The 12,391-nt window shown below is 39.5% G+C and overlaps 2 protein-coding genes across 2 annotated transcripts; one reads left to right on the forward strand and one right to left on the reverse strand.

The window, feature by feature from the left end:
* Window positions 1–427: 427 nt before the first annotated feature.
* LOC116291179 (matrilysin) lies at window positions 428–4,716 on the reverse strand. Its single transcript, XM_031698307.2, has 7 exons — window positions 4,589–4,716; window positions 4,313–4,506; window positions 3,648–3,827; window positions 2,901–3,211; window positions 2,528–2,566; window positions 1,598–1,702; window positions 428–580 (listed from the first exon to the last, which is right to left on the reverse strand). The coding sequence occupies exons 1-6, from the start codon at window positions 4,664–4,666 to the stop codon at window positions 1,599–1,601; spliced, it is 906 nt and encodes a 301-aa protein (XP_031554167.2). The 5' UTR covers window positions 4,667–4,716; the 3' UTR covers window positions 428–580; window position 1,598.
* Window positions 4,717–8,789: 4,073 nt separating this feature from the next.
* LOC116291178 (matrilysin-like) lies at window positions 8,790–11,938 on the forward strand. Its single transcript, XM_031698306.2, has 7 exons — window positions 8,790–8,895; window positions 8,977–9,170; window positions 9,598–9,777; window positions 9,891–10,201; window positions 10,790–10,825; window positions 11,266–11,370; window positions 11,805–11,938. Exons 1-6 carry the CDS (start codon window positions 8,818–8,820, stop codon window positions 11,367–11,369), a joined length of 903 nt encoding a protein of 300 aa, XP_031554166.2. The 5' UTR covers window positions 8,790–8,817; the 3' UTR covers window position 11,370; window positions 11,805–11,938.
* Window positions 11,939–12,391: the final 453 nt, after the last annotated feature.

Here is a 12,391-nt window from a genome sequence, read left to right on the forward strand (position 1 = left end):
TTAACAATTTTAACAATAGTAGTAAACGTTTCCCTTAGAATCCTTCCCAGTTGAGCTTATGATTATGTAATTCGTGTCTTGGGGCAGTTTTTAAAAAATGTTATCGTTCATATCCAACGTGGGATCGACAGGGCTGAAGAACTTATGCGCATGCGCCAAATAATAAATAATGAATATTCGAATCGAATAATGAAATCAAGAATCCAAAAATAAAGTCATTAATGACCTCTACGCTTGAGGTGGTTTGACAGTAATCATTGGTTAATATATTGGGGCAATTTTATTTAAGAAAAGGTTAGCCCGCGATTTTTTTAACTGTACGACCGCTGTTTAATTTTTGATTTCTGTCAGGGGGGGTCCCTTTGGAATGAGGGTCGAGTATATTGACTCCAATGTGAGGTCCTCTAAAGAAACAGATAGACAGACGTATTATACATCTTATAAAAGATGTTTAATATTTATTTGGGTGTTATTTAGGTTACTAACAGACATTGACAAATCTATAACTGCCGTGGTAGTTGCTAGTGAAACATTTAGGCAGAGATCAGTCGATTCAGCTTGGTGACGTCGGCTGAATGATCTGAATGTAAAGAAGAAAATAAACAGGACTCAATTTAGACTCAATTTATTCTTGGTCTGCAACCACATGACTCAGAATCCCTTGAGATATACAGTCAATTCAAAAAACGTTGTCGTCGACCGGCTCAAGCCTACGCGACTGGACCGAAAGAAATATGGGTAAAAATCACTGGAGCGATTAAATATTCGTTCTGAATAAATTGTTCCCGCTAGTAATAAGATAATAATGGCGAGAAACAATCCATCAAATGCATGTCTTCGGGTTTAGGGAAAGAAAAACAAAGTAATTATGATTCAGTTCACAATTTCGAATATATGAAGGCATTTTTAAAAAACGTCTCCTTCAACACTTCCCGCTCGCCTACGAAAGGTTTGTGCTGTAAACCAGGCATAACTAGTCAGATTAAATAATGGAGTCAACTCGGCTTCAATGATTGCTACCCAGAGTTCCTTTCGGTCCAGTTGCGTATGCTTGAGTTGGTCGACGACAATATTTTTTGAATTGACTGTATATAACATTGAAATAGCCGCCATGTTGGTTGATCTAACAAGAGAAGCTACATTTGAGAAATGCTTTGTCATTGTTAATCAAAATGGTAGCTTGATATAACATGCACCTAAAGAATATGGGCCTTTTTTCACTAGCCATAATAGTTCTGTAAATAATGGCACGACTACCTTTCAAGATGGCGCAGGCAACTGTGAAGGGGGACTATTTTTGGGAAGAGAATAAAAACCTATGCCCGGATAGCTTGTCATAAATAGAAGTGATTTCCGGTCATATGGAATATCTACCACTGATTGTAAATGCTCAGTAAAAATGTACATGATTAATGAAGGCAATGCTTGCATTTCACTGAAGGTATATAATGAAATTCACGACTCAGCTGACTGATCAATATCATGCATTTGAGGCTACAAGGGGAAATGTTGAATTTGAAGATAAAGTGACCTAATTTGAGAGTGGGTCAGGTTAAAGCAGGTGGTTGGGATGCCTGTGTCCAACATCCGTACTCACCTTAACACGTATTACAGGTTTTCTGGCAGTTTCGTTTAACGTAGTCATTACTTCTGCAATAGCTTTTCCACCCTCTGCATCTCCTGTCCTTGTCTGAGCAGCTTCCTGTTTAGATAAAAAATCCATGAAAAAGTCCATGAGGTCAACATAAAAATCCATAAAAATAAAATAAAATAAAATAAAATAAAAACAAAGTCCATGAAACTAATCAACGAGGTCATCATAGATACCGTTCATGTAGTTTTACTCTTGTAAAAGTGTTTTTATTTTATTTTAGGGAACAAAATATACGCCCTTTTAATGAAATATTCCCCTAAAACAGTCTCACAATACACAGCGATGTCTAATCGACCCGGGTTTTTTTAATTTTCCCACAAATTTGAAAGTGGTTTCAATGCCTTAAACTAGTCACTGAAAATGAACCGGCCCTCTCTTCGGTTTCTCCAGTACATATTATGATCATTTAAGCCCCCATACCTATACTATTTTTTCTATCATATATCTGAATTTCTCGTGAATAATCTATTTATGTAGGATGGACACTATCTTATGTATAAACTCAATTGCAAAATTATTGTCGAGTTCAAAACGTGTACGTTGAGCATTGAAGCTCAGATCGAAAGGTATTCTTGAAAATAATAATATATATATATCGTATATTGTCTATTTATATTATCTATTATGGATTCTCTGATGCATTCATTTGATATACACAGCCGATATCAAACATGGCAACGGTTCTTATGAACATTCTACAAATAGTGTAGTGTACAACTAGATACAAAGATAACGTACTTCGATTCCCATGTGCCATTTCGGTCTCAGCTTTCTTTTGAATCCAACAATGATTTTGCAATCGAATGTATCTGAATTTTTCGTTAGTAATCTATTTATGTTGAATAGATACTATTCTATGTGCAGTTGACTTACCTCCTCCTCCTCCTCCTCCTCCTCCTCCTCCTCCTCCTCCTCCTCCACCACCACCACCACCACCACCATTTGTCCCTAAAATATATAAAAAATACAAATAAATATAAACTTATTTATCTTGATAAAGTAATGTCCGTTAGAAAGCCAAATTTATTGAAGGTGAACTTCCGCATTAAGAGATGTTACGCAATAGTCCTTCATAAAGAAATAATTTGTGTATAGAACGATTTGGCAGGATTACGTGACCCCTTAGCTGATCGATAACTACCAGCGAAAGTACCAGATAAATACATTTGCTACATTTGGGCCATGTATGGGCCAGTTTTTAACCCAATAATCACGTGTAATTTCCTCAAGAATTTCCTCATCTTACCGTAGTGAGCTCGGATTCCATTGATGTCATCTTGTTGGAGTCTAAAGTTTGGTACGTATCCAGTATAGTAAGGATACATGACAGCATTCCTGACGTCACTGTGATGTAAGCCAAGGGAGTGGCCAAACTCGTGAGTCGCCACCCACAAGAGATTGGTTCCGCTTGATGTTCCGTCGGTGTATCTTTCGTCCTCATCGAAGTGAGCGCGTCCATCACTGGGGAAGAAGGCGTGGGCCAAAACCTTCCCTGGTCCATCGAAGGCATAGGCACATCTTCTCTCTGAACTTCCACCGTGGCTTCTGGCTCCAAAGCTGTTGAGAAATGAAATCTTATTTTAGATGGAGTGAATGTGTTCAATATTGCACGCTAAATTCCAATTTGATCTGTAAGTTTGAATTAGCCTTGCCCAGAGGTTGTTTCAGGGTTTTCAGTAAAATTTATGAATTAGCCATACCCTGACTTAGATCAGCCCAGAGGTTGTTTCAGTGTTTGATCTGTGAGTTAGTCATACCCTGACTTAGATCAACCCAGAGGTTGTTTCAGGGTTCGATCTGTGAGTTAGCTCCTTACCCTGACTTAGATCAGCCCAGAGCTTGTTTCAGGGTTCCATCTGTGAGTTAGCATTGCCATGACTTAGATCAGCCCAGAGGTTGTTTCAGGGTTCAATCTGTACAGGTTAGCCATGCCCTGACTTAGATAAGCCCAGAGTTTGTTTCCCCTTATCGAAAAAATTTGAAGGTTTAATACCTGATTTTGAGGTCAGCCGAGGATGCGCTTGAGGCCCTTGAGAAGCTCAGTCCAGATACATCAGCCCAGTATTTCAGAGCTTTTGCAAAGATTCTGTCCTGTTCACCAGACGATAAGTCACGTCCGTGCTCAACGAAGTATGTCAGATGCTTCTTTCTCCACTTGGAGCCCAACTTGTATCTTAAAGTAAGACAGGCATGGGTTAGTTAGCAAAAAGAGAAACTTACACTGTTCTCTTTAAGAGTTGATCTTAAAAGATAAATTCACCTTTTTGAGCAACCTTTTCCTTCCTTCATCGTCATCTTTTATGTGTTAGAGCAGGCTGATTATTTTAGCAGCTTTTGCTAACGTCCCCTGCTTTTGTTCATCGTTCTCACAACCACTACATTCACTATTTTATGCACACAATACTATTTTTTCACGGAGGAAGGAAAGCTGGCAAGGGAGAGAACAACACATCAAACAAGCTCAATTCACATGTGATGTCCGCAAGACTCACACCAGAGACCCGACCCATTGACTCACAGTGAGCAAAGACGAAGCATTAGCAGCGTACGCCAGCCATCTCTTCCTCCCTTTTCCTCTTTCTCTCTTCCATCCTTTCTTTCCTCAATGCACGTCCTACAGTTAGTTGGAAGCTTTGTAAGATAGTCACTGTGTCCTACCTTCTGATACGACTTCCACTCTCGTCCACATCAGGCATTCCACATCGAGGTTTCTTCATCTGACGAACGGTGGCCTCATCGATTTCACCAGTTTCTGGAAGACCAGCGAACCTCTGGAAATTTCGAACGGCTGTCTCGACGTCATGGTTACCGGAACGAGATGGTGAGATGTAGTGGAACTGACTGAGGTAATTCTGTTAAGGTTAGAAGAAAATTAGGTTGAAAGCTTTAGATTATCGTCAGAATTCAAGATGACACTATAGATCACTTGCTTACCAGTGCCATGGATTCATCATCTTCAGCGAGCGTTACAGTCACACAGGCGACCAATCCTAACAGAATGAGACTTTTCATGGTTAATAGCTTCTTCACTGAGTGATTCAAGGAGTTTGGAGGTTCGATTATATAGCTCGTCGAGTGCATTGCCATTGCATGATTGATGTGTCAACACAGGCTTACGAGATCTGAAAAGCTGGGTATACTCATTCTTTTTCCTTTTCAGTTTCAACAAAACAGCTTTTTCACCTGTGCAAATGTTCGTGGTGAAAACTAGATAGAAAGAACCGTAAGAGTCCTAACGACGTCTTGGTGGAAAACATTTAGGAATAGACGAGATCGAAAGCTCCGCCATCGGCTTGCGTCTGCTAATTTAGTTCTATATTTGATGCACCGCAATGTCGTTAATAGAAGTCCTCTGGAATACGAAAAAAATTTAAAATCTCTAAACCTCTTTACCCTGGGCGTAATGTTTACCCATTTCAGACCACGTGTTTTCGTGAGAATAAGATTCTTTGTTTGAATGTGCAAAACCATTAAACATAGAAATAATACCATTATCCATAGTTAGATTATCAAAACTCATTATTAATGCGATAATCAACACTTTTTGAAAAGCCTTGGGTGTTTTGATTACTGGTCAGGAACTTTAATATTTTGTGCATCGCTTTAAATAACCGGGGGGGGGGGGTACTCCCATATATGGACTATACGGGGATGATCCTGCTGAACAGGGTATGGTTTTTCGAGCTTCTTGTCATAAACAGGGTATGCAATTTCACTCAAGTTCCAAGTTCTTCCTGAGCTTGCTTGTCATTATTCAGGGTTTCTACTTTCGTATTGACCGAAACTGGTTATTATGGTCGTAAAAAAAAACGATACGCGAGATGACATGATAATTGAAACAGGAACGCAGTGCAATAAGTTATATCTTTTGCCATAAACAGGGTCTACAAATTTGATTTTTGTCATAAATAGGGTACCCCTTTCAGAATCCCAGCAGAACACCCCTACCCAAATTCTGGCGGAGTACCCCCACCCCACCCCCCCCCCCCCCGGGTTTAAAATGGTAAACATTTTCATTCCTGAGGATTCGCTAAAATTGCCTTCGCATAATGATAAATAAAGAAGGCAGATTGGTGAATCAGATGTCAACTGGATAAATGGCTGGCTGAATGATTCAATAAAGAAAGATGATGGTGCGGGGATTTGTTGGCTCAGATTTTAGGTTCTTCAAACAAATAGTTCGAATCTAAGAATATATGCAGACATTTCAAAAAAGGTTTCTCAAGGTTATATTGCATGTTGAGTTTTGCTTGCTTAGCTTGGAATGTATCATACACCTATTTCAAAAAACGTTGTCGTTCGGAGATCTGAAATCTGAGACCGAAAGGAATTGTGGGTTGTAAGCTGTAAATTGTTTGTCGTTTTAATTGGGTTGTGTTGAGGGCGTCTCCTCCGCCTTTCCAGAGTTCGCTACCGTAAGATAGCTGCGACCTAGTGACAAGACTTAAATAGAGAAGTTGACGACAGTGAACGTTAGTCATGCTGCTACAAATGCCGGCGTAAGAAGCCGAGCATTCTGTTAGCTTTGGAGATACATTTTAGGTCCCTGCTAACGAGAACCCCAAGGTCACTTTAAGAGACAGCACATTTGATTGGTTCCAGGTTAAGGTGCTAGCTCAGTGCGTTTGCGTGAAAACCTAAGGCCCCGTCCACGCTATGCCGGATAAATTTGAATCCGAATTTTTATTTATTCGGTTAGGCCTACCGTCCACGCTAGTCCGGGCGAATCCGGAACAATTCTTCACCGAAAACGAATTTTTTCGAGTACGGTCTCCAGAGTGGAACAATTTGAAAACGCCGGCTAGCTGTATTAGTGTGGACGGAGAACATTTCGTACCCGAAATTTTTCGAATACGATGACGTCATGATTGTCATGGGAACATGGCGGGAAGGCTAAAAATTCACCGCGGACTCAATTTCAGCTTCGATGCACATGCTCAGATGTGTAATGAGGCGTTTTTGCCGCCTCTGATCGGACTAGTGTGGACGCGAAACATGGGATCCGTTTTCTTTTTTTTTTTTTTCGGTTTCAGTGTGAAAGTTGCGAATTCAAATTTATCCGGCATAGTGTGGACGGGGCCTAAGAAGAAAGCACTTTGAGGAATCAAATTTGAGTTCCAATCAAGATTTTGACTCTTCTTACAGTGTCCGTTTAAAGCGTCTCAACTTACTTTCTCCTTCTTACTGGCTTGAAATCAATGACTTACTTTTCTTCTATAAATGTCATTTCGATCAATATGAGCTCCACATTTCAAACTTTGTTACAAGTTCTACTGCACGCTCTAGATCTCTTCGATCGACTTCTGCTAAGCTCCTTCAGCCCAGTCCCGCCAGTACTAGTTTTAAAGCTAGTTTTAAATAATAAATAACTAAATAAAAACATTCCAATTAAAGTATGGATAATGTTTCTGTGATTTCACTGAGCCCTGAATCAAGAACAAAATTAATTTATACGTACAGCAACCAATGAGAAACAAAAATTTAGTTTTCCACTTTTTGAAGTATCTTTGACAAAAAAAAGTCGTAATTCTTTTGAAAAATTATGTGTTTTTCTATGTTTGAGAATCTCTTTGCGACAAAATGGTTCCGTTTCCAGGTCATGGCTTATACTGTTGAGGCTCCTGTGGTTTTGGCGGGAACTTTCACGCATGATCTGCGTAATGACTGAGCCATGATAAAGACGTTAAAGAGATGTAGATGCAACGAGAGTGATTCAAATCGAACGTGTTGCCTTCTACGAGGGTATGACTGGCTATGAGAAACGTGAGACAAACCCTCGCCTAGTCACGTGACTATTTTCTATTAACAATCAACTATCATTAACCAACAATGATATAACCTAGAGATTCTAGTGTGAAGGTCAGAGATTTCTGGGTCTGTTTTATAGTCTGTTGAGTGTGATTATCGTGTGTTTGGTCAACACAGATTGCGAAGGTCTGGTTTGCTAGAGGTTTGGTCAGACTGTTTCTCTGTCAATATAAACTAATTTCTTCTGTGCGAATGGTGGAACTAGAGTTAATAGGAGCTTAAAGGTCAACTGGTCAGAACTCAATGGAAATCTGCAGTCATTGCGCTATTGAATCTATATAATTTCTATAACATGTTGTAAAGATTTTATTAGACCTCGAAGAGTACGTTTTCGTAGTCTGTATTGTCCTACATTGAGTACATTGGCGTAAGATATCCTGCCTGTATCTCAAATTTTATCTGGATTAAAATCCCGATATGAGATTTTGAAATGTTTGATATCTTTCTTTTAACATTTTGTACCCTTTGAACACCTGACGGACTAAATGTTTGCTGTGTCAACACAGGCTTCGCCGAAGCATTGTCCCGGCTTTGATACTATGATAGAAGATTATTTAAGCTGTGTATCACAGTACTGTTTAGAATGTTCCTTACTAAGCTTGATATGTATTATATTATATCATATATTGATGTGCGAATAATGGTTAGCACAACAACAAAAAAAAAAAAAAAAAAAAAAAAAAAAGAATATGCCGGGGAAAAAATGCAAGTTGTATTCACATCGCCCACAGTGCATTACGGGCTTGGTATCAAGTCAATCATACACCAACCTTTTTTCCCAATAGTTGTATATACTAGATGATACTGATACAGAATATTAAACTCGTAACTACTAGATGAGCTTGGCGTTAGGTGCTTTGTTCGGTGGGATGAGAGGGGCCTGGCACATGAAATCGCGGTAACCATGGCAATCCTGTCACAACTCACCGTGCACCTGTCACACTGACGGTCTGGTCAGTGGAATACCTACCTATGTATACCTACCATAGGGAGGGAGGGTGGAAAAAAAAACCAAATACAGTGTTTAGAGTGTGGTTGCCAGAGGCCATTTATATTTTACTAAATTTTTCAAAACGATTTTATCAATTTTGCCGTGAGAATTTCTTATTTCACAGGGGTGAAGCATGTTCTCACCTCAGGAAAATTTTTTTAAATTAACTATGTTAGAGCACCTGTCTATGGCACGACATTTTTCTTGATTCATCCTTACGCCTCTAAGACTGACCAAACCCAGCCGACCAGACCTTCACAATCTGTGTTGACCCAGCATGTGAAGATAATACACTCAAAACACTATAAAACAGACCCAGAAACCTCTGATCCTCACATTAGAATCTCTAGAGTACCAAACAACTATGAAGTCTCTGATACTGTTGGGATTGCTCGCCTGTGTGGCTGTTACTCTCGCTGAAGATGATGAAACCATGGCAGTGGTAAGTGTTGATCTATTTTCATGTTGAATTCTGAAGAAAACCCTAAAGTTGTTAACTTCATTTTCTTCTACACTCCAACAGAAATACCTCAATCAGTTCCACTACATCTCACCATCTCGTTCCGGCAACCACGATGTTAAAACAGCCGTTCGAAATTTCCAGAGGTTCGCTGGTCTTCCAGAAACTGGTGAAATCGATGAGGCCACCGTTCGTCAGATGAAGAAACCTCGATGTGGAATGCCTGATGTGGACGAGAGTGGGAGTCGTATCAGAAGGTAGGACGGGCTGAAAGAATTACAGCATCATCTATTTTCTATGATGAGATTTCGTATGTAAGACTGAAGTACTAGTTCAACCGAAAAGAAGAGTGTCATCAGTGTGCATCATGTCATGCCGTACCGTTACGTACCGGGTTGTAATTCTCCGCTTCACTCGTTTCTTTGTCTTGTCCCTTCGATTCGTATTTTAGAAGCATGAATGACGTAGCGGTGAGAGCGCTATTGCACCATTGCAACCCGGGTTCGACACCTGCCGGGCTCGGTGTCGTATGCAAGTAGAGTTGCTTGTCGCTTTCTCCTGATTTCAATTGGAATCAAGTGAAAGAAGAGCCACTCTGTGGAATCCACTATTAAATCGCATTTTTATTTTTATTTTATTTATTTTCGTTGTATGACTTTATATTAATCGGTCCAAATTATTCAGATACAAGTTGGGCTCCAAATGGGGCAAGAAACATCTGACATACTTCGTCGAGTACGGACGTGACTTATCGTCTGGTGAACAGGACAGAATCTTTGCAAAAGCTCTGAAATACTGGGCTGATGTTTCTGGACTAAGCTTCTCAAGGGCCTCAAGCGCATCCTCGGCTGACCTCAAAATCAGGTATTATTGGGATTTACTTTGTGATCACGATTGCAAAATTATTATTTGGATTTATTCTGTAGTCACAACTTAAAACTTCGTTCCATTTAAGACAATGATTCATTTCTCAACAGCTTTGGACCCAAAACCCACGGTGGAAGTTCTGAGAGAACATGTGCCTACCCCTTCGATGGACCTGGCAAAGTTTTGGCCCACGCCTTCTTCCCCAGTGATGGACGCGCTCACTTCGACGAGGACGAAAGATACACCGACGGAACATCAAGCGGAACCAATCTCTTGTGGGTGGCGACTCACGAGTTTGGCCACGCCCTTGGCTTAGAACACAGTGACGTTAGGAATGCTGTTATGTACCCTTACTATACTGGATACGTACCAAACTTTAGACTCCAACAAGATGACATCAATGGAATCCAAGCTCACTACGGTAAGATTGAGATCCAACGTAACGTCCAACCATGAGGAAATATACACGTGATTACTGGGTTAAAAACTGTCCAATAGCTCCCTATCTATAAACGTCATTTCCCTTCTCTTTAACACTCGTGTTATCATTATCATTCGTGATAAACGTCGAGATACATAAATGCATTTTAATTTTGCTTTTGGTAAAGGACGGAATTGGAAAACAAATGCCCAATATGACAGTTATGTAAGGTTTCACCCAGACCTAATTTAATTTATGAACCTATTAACTATAGAGCTTTTTCACGTGACGTCTCAGCGGCCATTATGGGGTATCAAAACAATACATTTTCTATCCTCCGGGAAATGATCTCTATTTTTGTGCAAATACTGTGCAGAAAGTTTCTCATTGTTTATGGCTGTCTTCTCACGTGAGTGAAAACGCTCTATACTGAAAATGTTTGAGGTTTAGTTTCGTTCTTTGTGACAAATTTATCTTTTTGGGGTTTCCTATGTTGGGGTTCTTTTTTTCAAGCTCCAGCAGAAGTTTATTAATATATTTTATATTTATCGATATATATTATTTATTATATGATGTATATTTATTCAGGAGGACCAGGATCAGGGTCGGGTGGAAATGGAGGCGGTAAGTTTAGTTGTTAAGTTATTTGAATGTATATTTGTTTGCTTTCTTTTTGTCATGGAATCGATAAGTAAGAAAATACTTAGTCGCAGTCATTTATCAGTTAAAACTTCGCTCATTTGTTAAAGCTTTTTTGTCGGTCAATTTAATAGCATTTATCAGTTGTTTGTAAACGTCATCTAGATTAAGCTTGGTTTGACTGTGAAAATGACATGACACACAACACCGTCACAGCACGGAATAGACTACACCCTTTGAACCAACAAAAGCGCACGAGATCACTGCTTAACCAATGAATATGAATCCTCTCGTACAATAGTATCTTAAGGGTTATTGATTAAGATATAGATATTTGATCTGAAGGCTATGACATCCTTACCATTCATCTTGATGTCCTTTCTCATCAGTTCCTGACCTGTTTTTCGTGTGTTTGACTTCGCTAGGTTTCTGTGTGGATAAAAATAAAGACTGTCATTTGTGGAAATACCTTTGTGGCCAACATAAATATGTTATAGCGAACTGCAAGAAAACTTGCGGAACTTGCTGAGGTTAGTAAACTTGGGATAATGCGAGCAATCATTTCTAAGGAGGGGAGGGGGGAGGGGATTAGGACAGAACAATTCGCAACCCCGTCCCCTTCATTTCTTCACTAAAAGGAATAAATATTGCGACCCTCTCTTTTGCTCTTTCAGTCTTCTTCAGTGAAAAGAACTTTGTAAATAATGACGTAGTTTTTTAGTTGTGCAAAAAGCTGACCACCTTCTCCTAGATCCTCCGACAGAGTCAAGAGACAAAGCCATGGCCGCCATGTTGGTGGTATCAGCAAAGGAAGCTAATGAATGAGAAACGTTTTGTTAAATACCTCCAACATGGCCGCCATAAAAATGGTCTCCAAAACGTCCATACTATAAGTGACCAATCAAAATCTTCGTATATATAACAAAATATTATATCATAATGAATAATACGTTATTTTCTTTAGATGTTAAACATGGCATATGAACCAGCTGGATGATAGGATCAAGGACTGTTGGTTATCAAGTCAAATACATAAAAACAATGCTAATTGATCGCTATCGTTATTAATGTTCCTTGAATAAATCTGAGTGAATCTTATTCTCTGTGTTTCTGTGGTGTACATCTGGCGTGAACATCTTCCCTTAAAAAAAAAAAAAAAAAAAAAGAACACCGCTATCTTGAAAGATATAACGAGAGAAACCGATACGCAAAATTCCAATTCGATCTATGAGTTAGCCATGCCCTGACTGATCAGCCCTGAGGTTTGTTTCAGTGTTTGATCTGTGAGATTCTCCGAGATATAGCCATGAGTTAGCAGGGCCCTCACTAAGATCACTGAGGTTGTTTTAGGGTTCTATATTAGTTAAAGGTTAAACACTACTCACCTCTGAAAATGTTCGCAAATTCAGTCATATCCTCTTTATAACGCTTCTTATTTAGCTATTAGCTTGGAGGAAAGATCTTGGTTGATTATAGAAAGCATTCCTCATCAGCTTCTCTTGTTAGATCAACAAGCATGGCAGCTCCTTCAATATTTATATCTCGAGTGAT

Source organism: Actinia tenebrosa, unplaced genomic scaffold, assembly GCF_029948245.1.
Source record: "Actinia tenebrosa isolate PJP-AT-01 unplaced genomic scaffold, QUT_ActTen_1.0 PGA_scaffold17__23_contigs__length_9995812, whole genome shotgun sequence".
NCBI classification, from domain to species: Eukaryota; Metazoa; Cnidaria; class Anthozoa; order Actiniaria; family Actiniidae; genus Actinia; species Actinia tenebrosa.

Coding starts and splice junctions, on each gene's coding strand:
- LOC116291179 (XM_031698307.2), bottom strand. CDS start 4,666: ATGAAAAGTCTCATTCTGTTAGGATTGGTCGCCTGTGTGACTGTAACG. Junction 4,507..4,588: donor ATGATGAATCCATGGCACTG/GTAAGCAAGTGA, acceptor TAACCTTAACAG/AATTACCTCAGTCAGTTCCA. Junction 3,212..3,647: donor TCGGCTGACCTCAAAATCAG/GTATTAAACCTT, acceptor ATTTCTCAACAG/CTTTGGAGCCAGAAGCCACG.
- LOC116291178 (XM_031698306.2), top strand. CDS start 8,818: ATGAAGTCTCTGATACTGTTGGGATTGCTCGCCTGTGTGGCTGTTACT. Junction 9,171..9,597: donor AGTGGGAGTCGTATCAGAAG/GTAGGACGGGCT, acceptor CAAATTATTCAG/ATACAAGTTGGGCTCCAAAT. Junction 10,826..11,265: donor GTCGGGTGGAAATGGAGGCG/GTAAGTTTAGTT, acceptor TGACTTCGCTAG/GTTTCTGTGTGGATAAAAAT.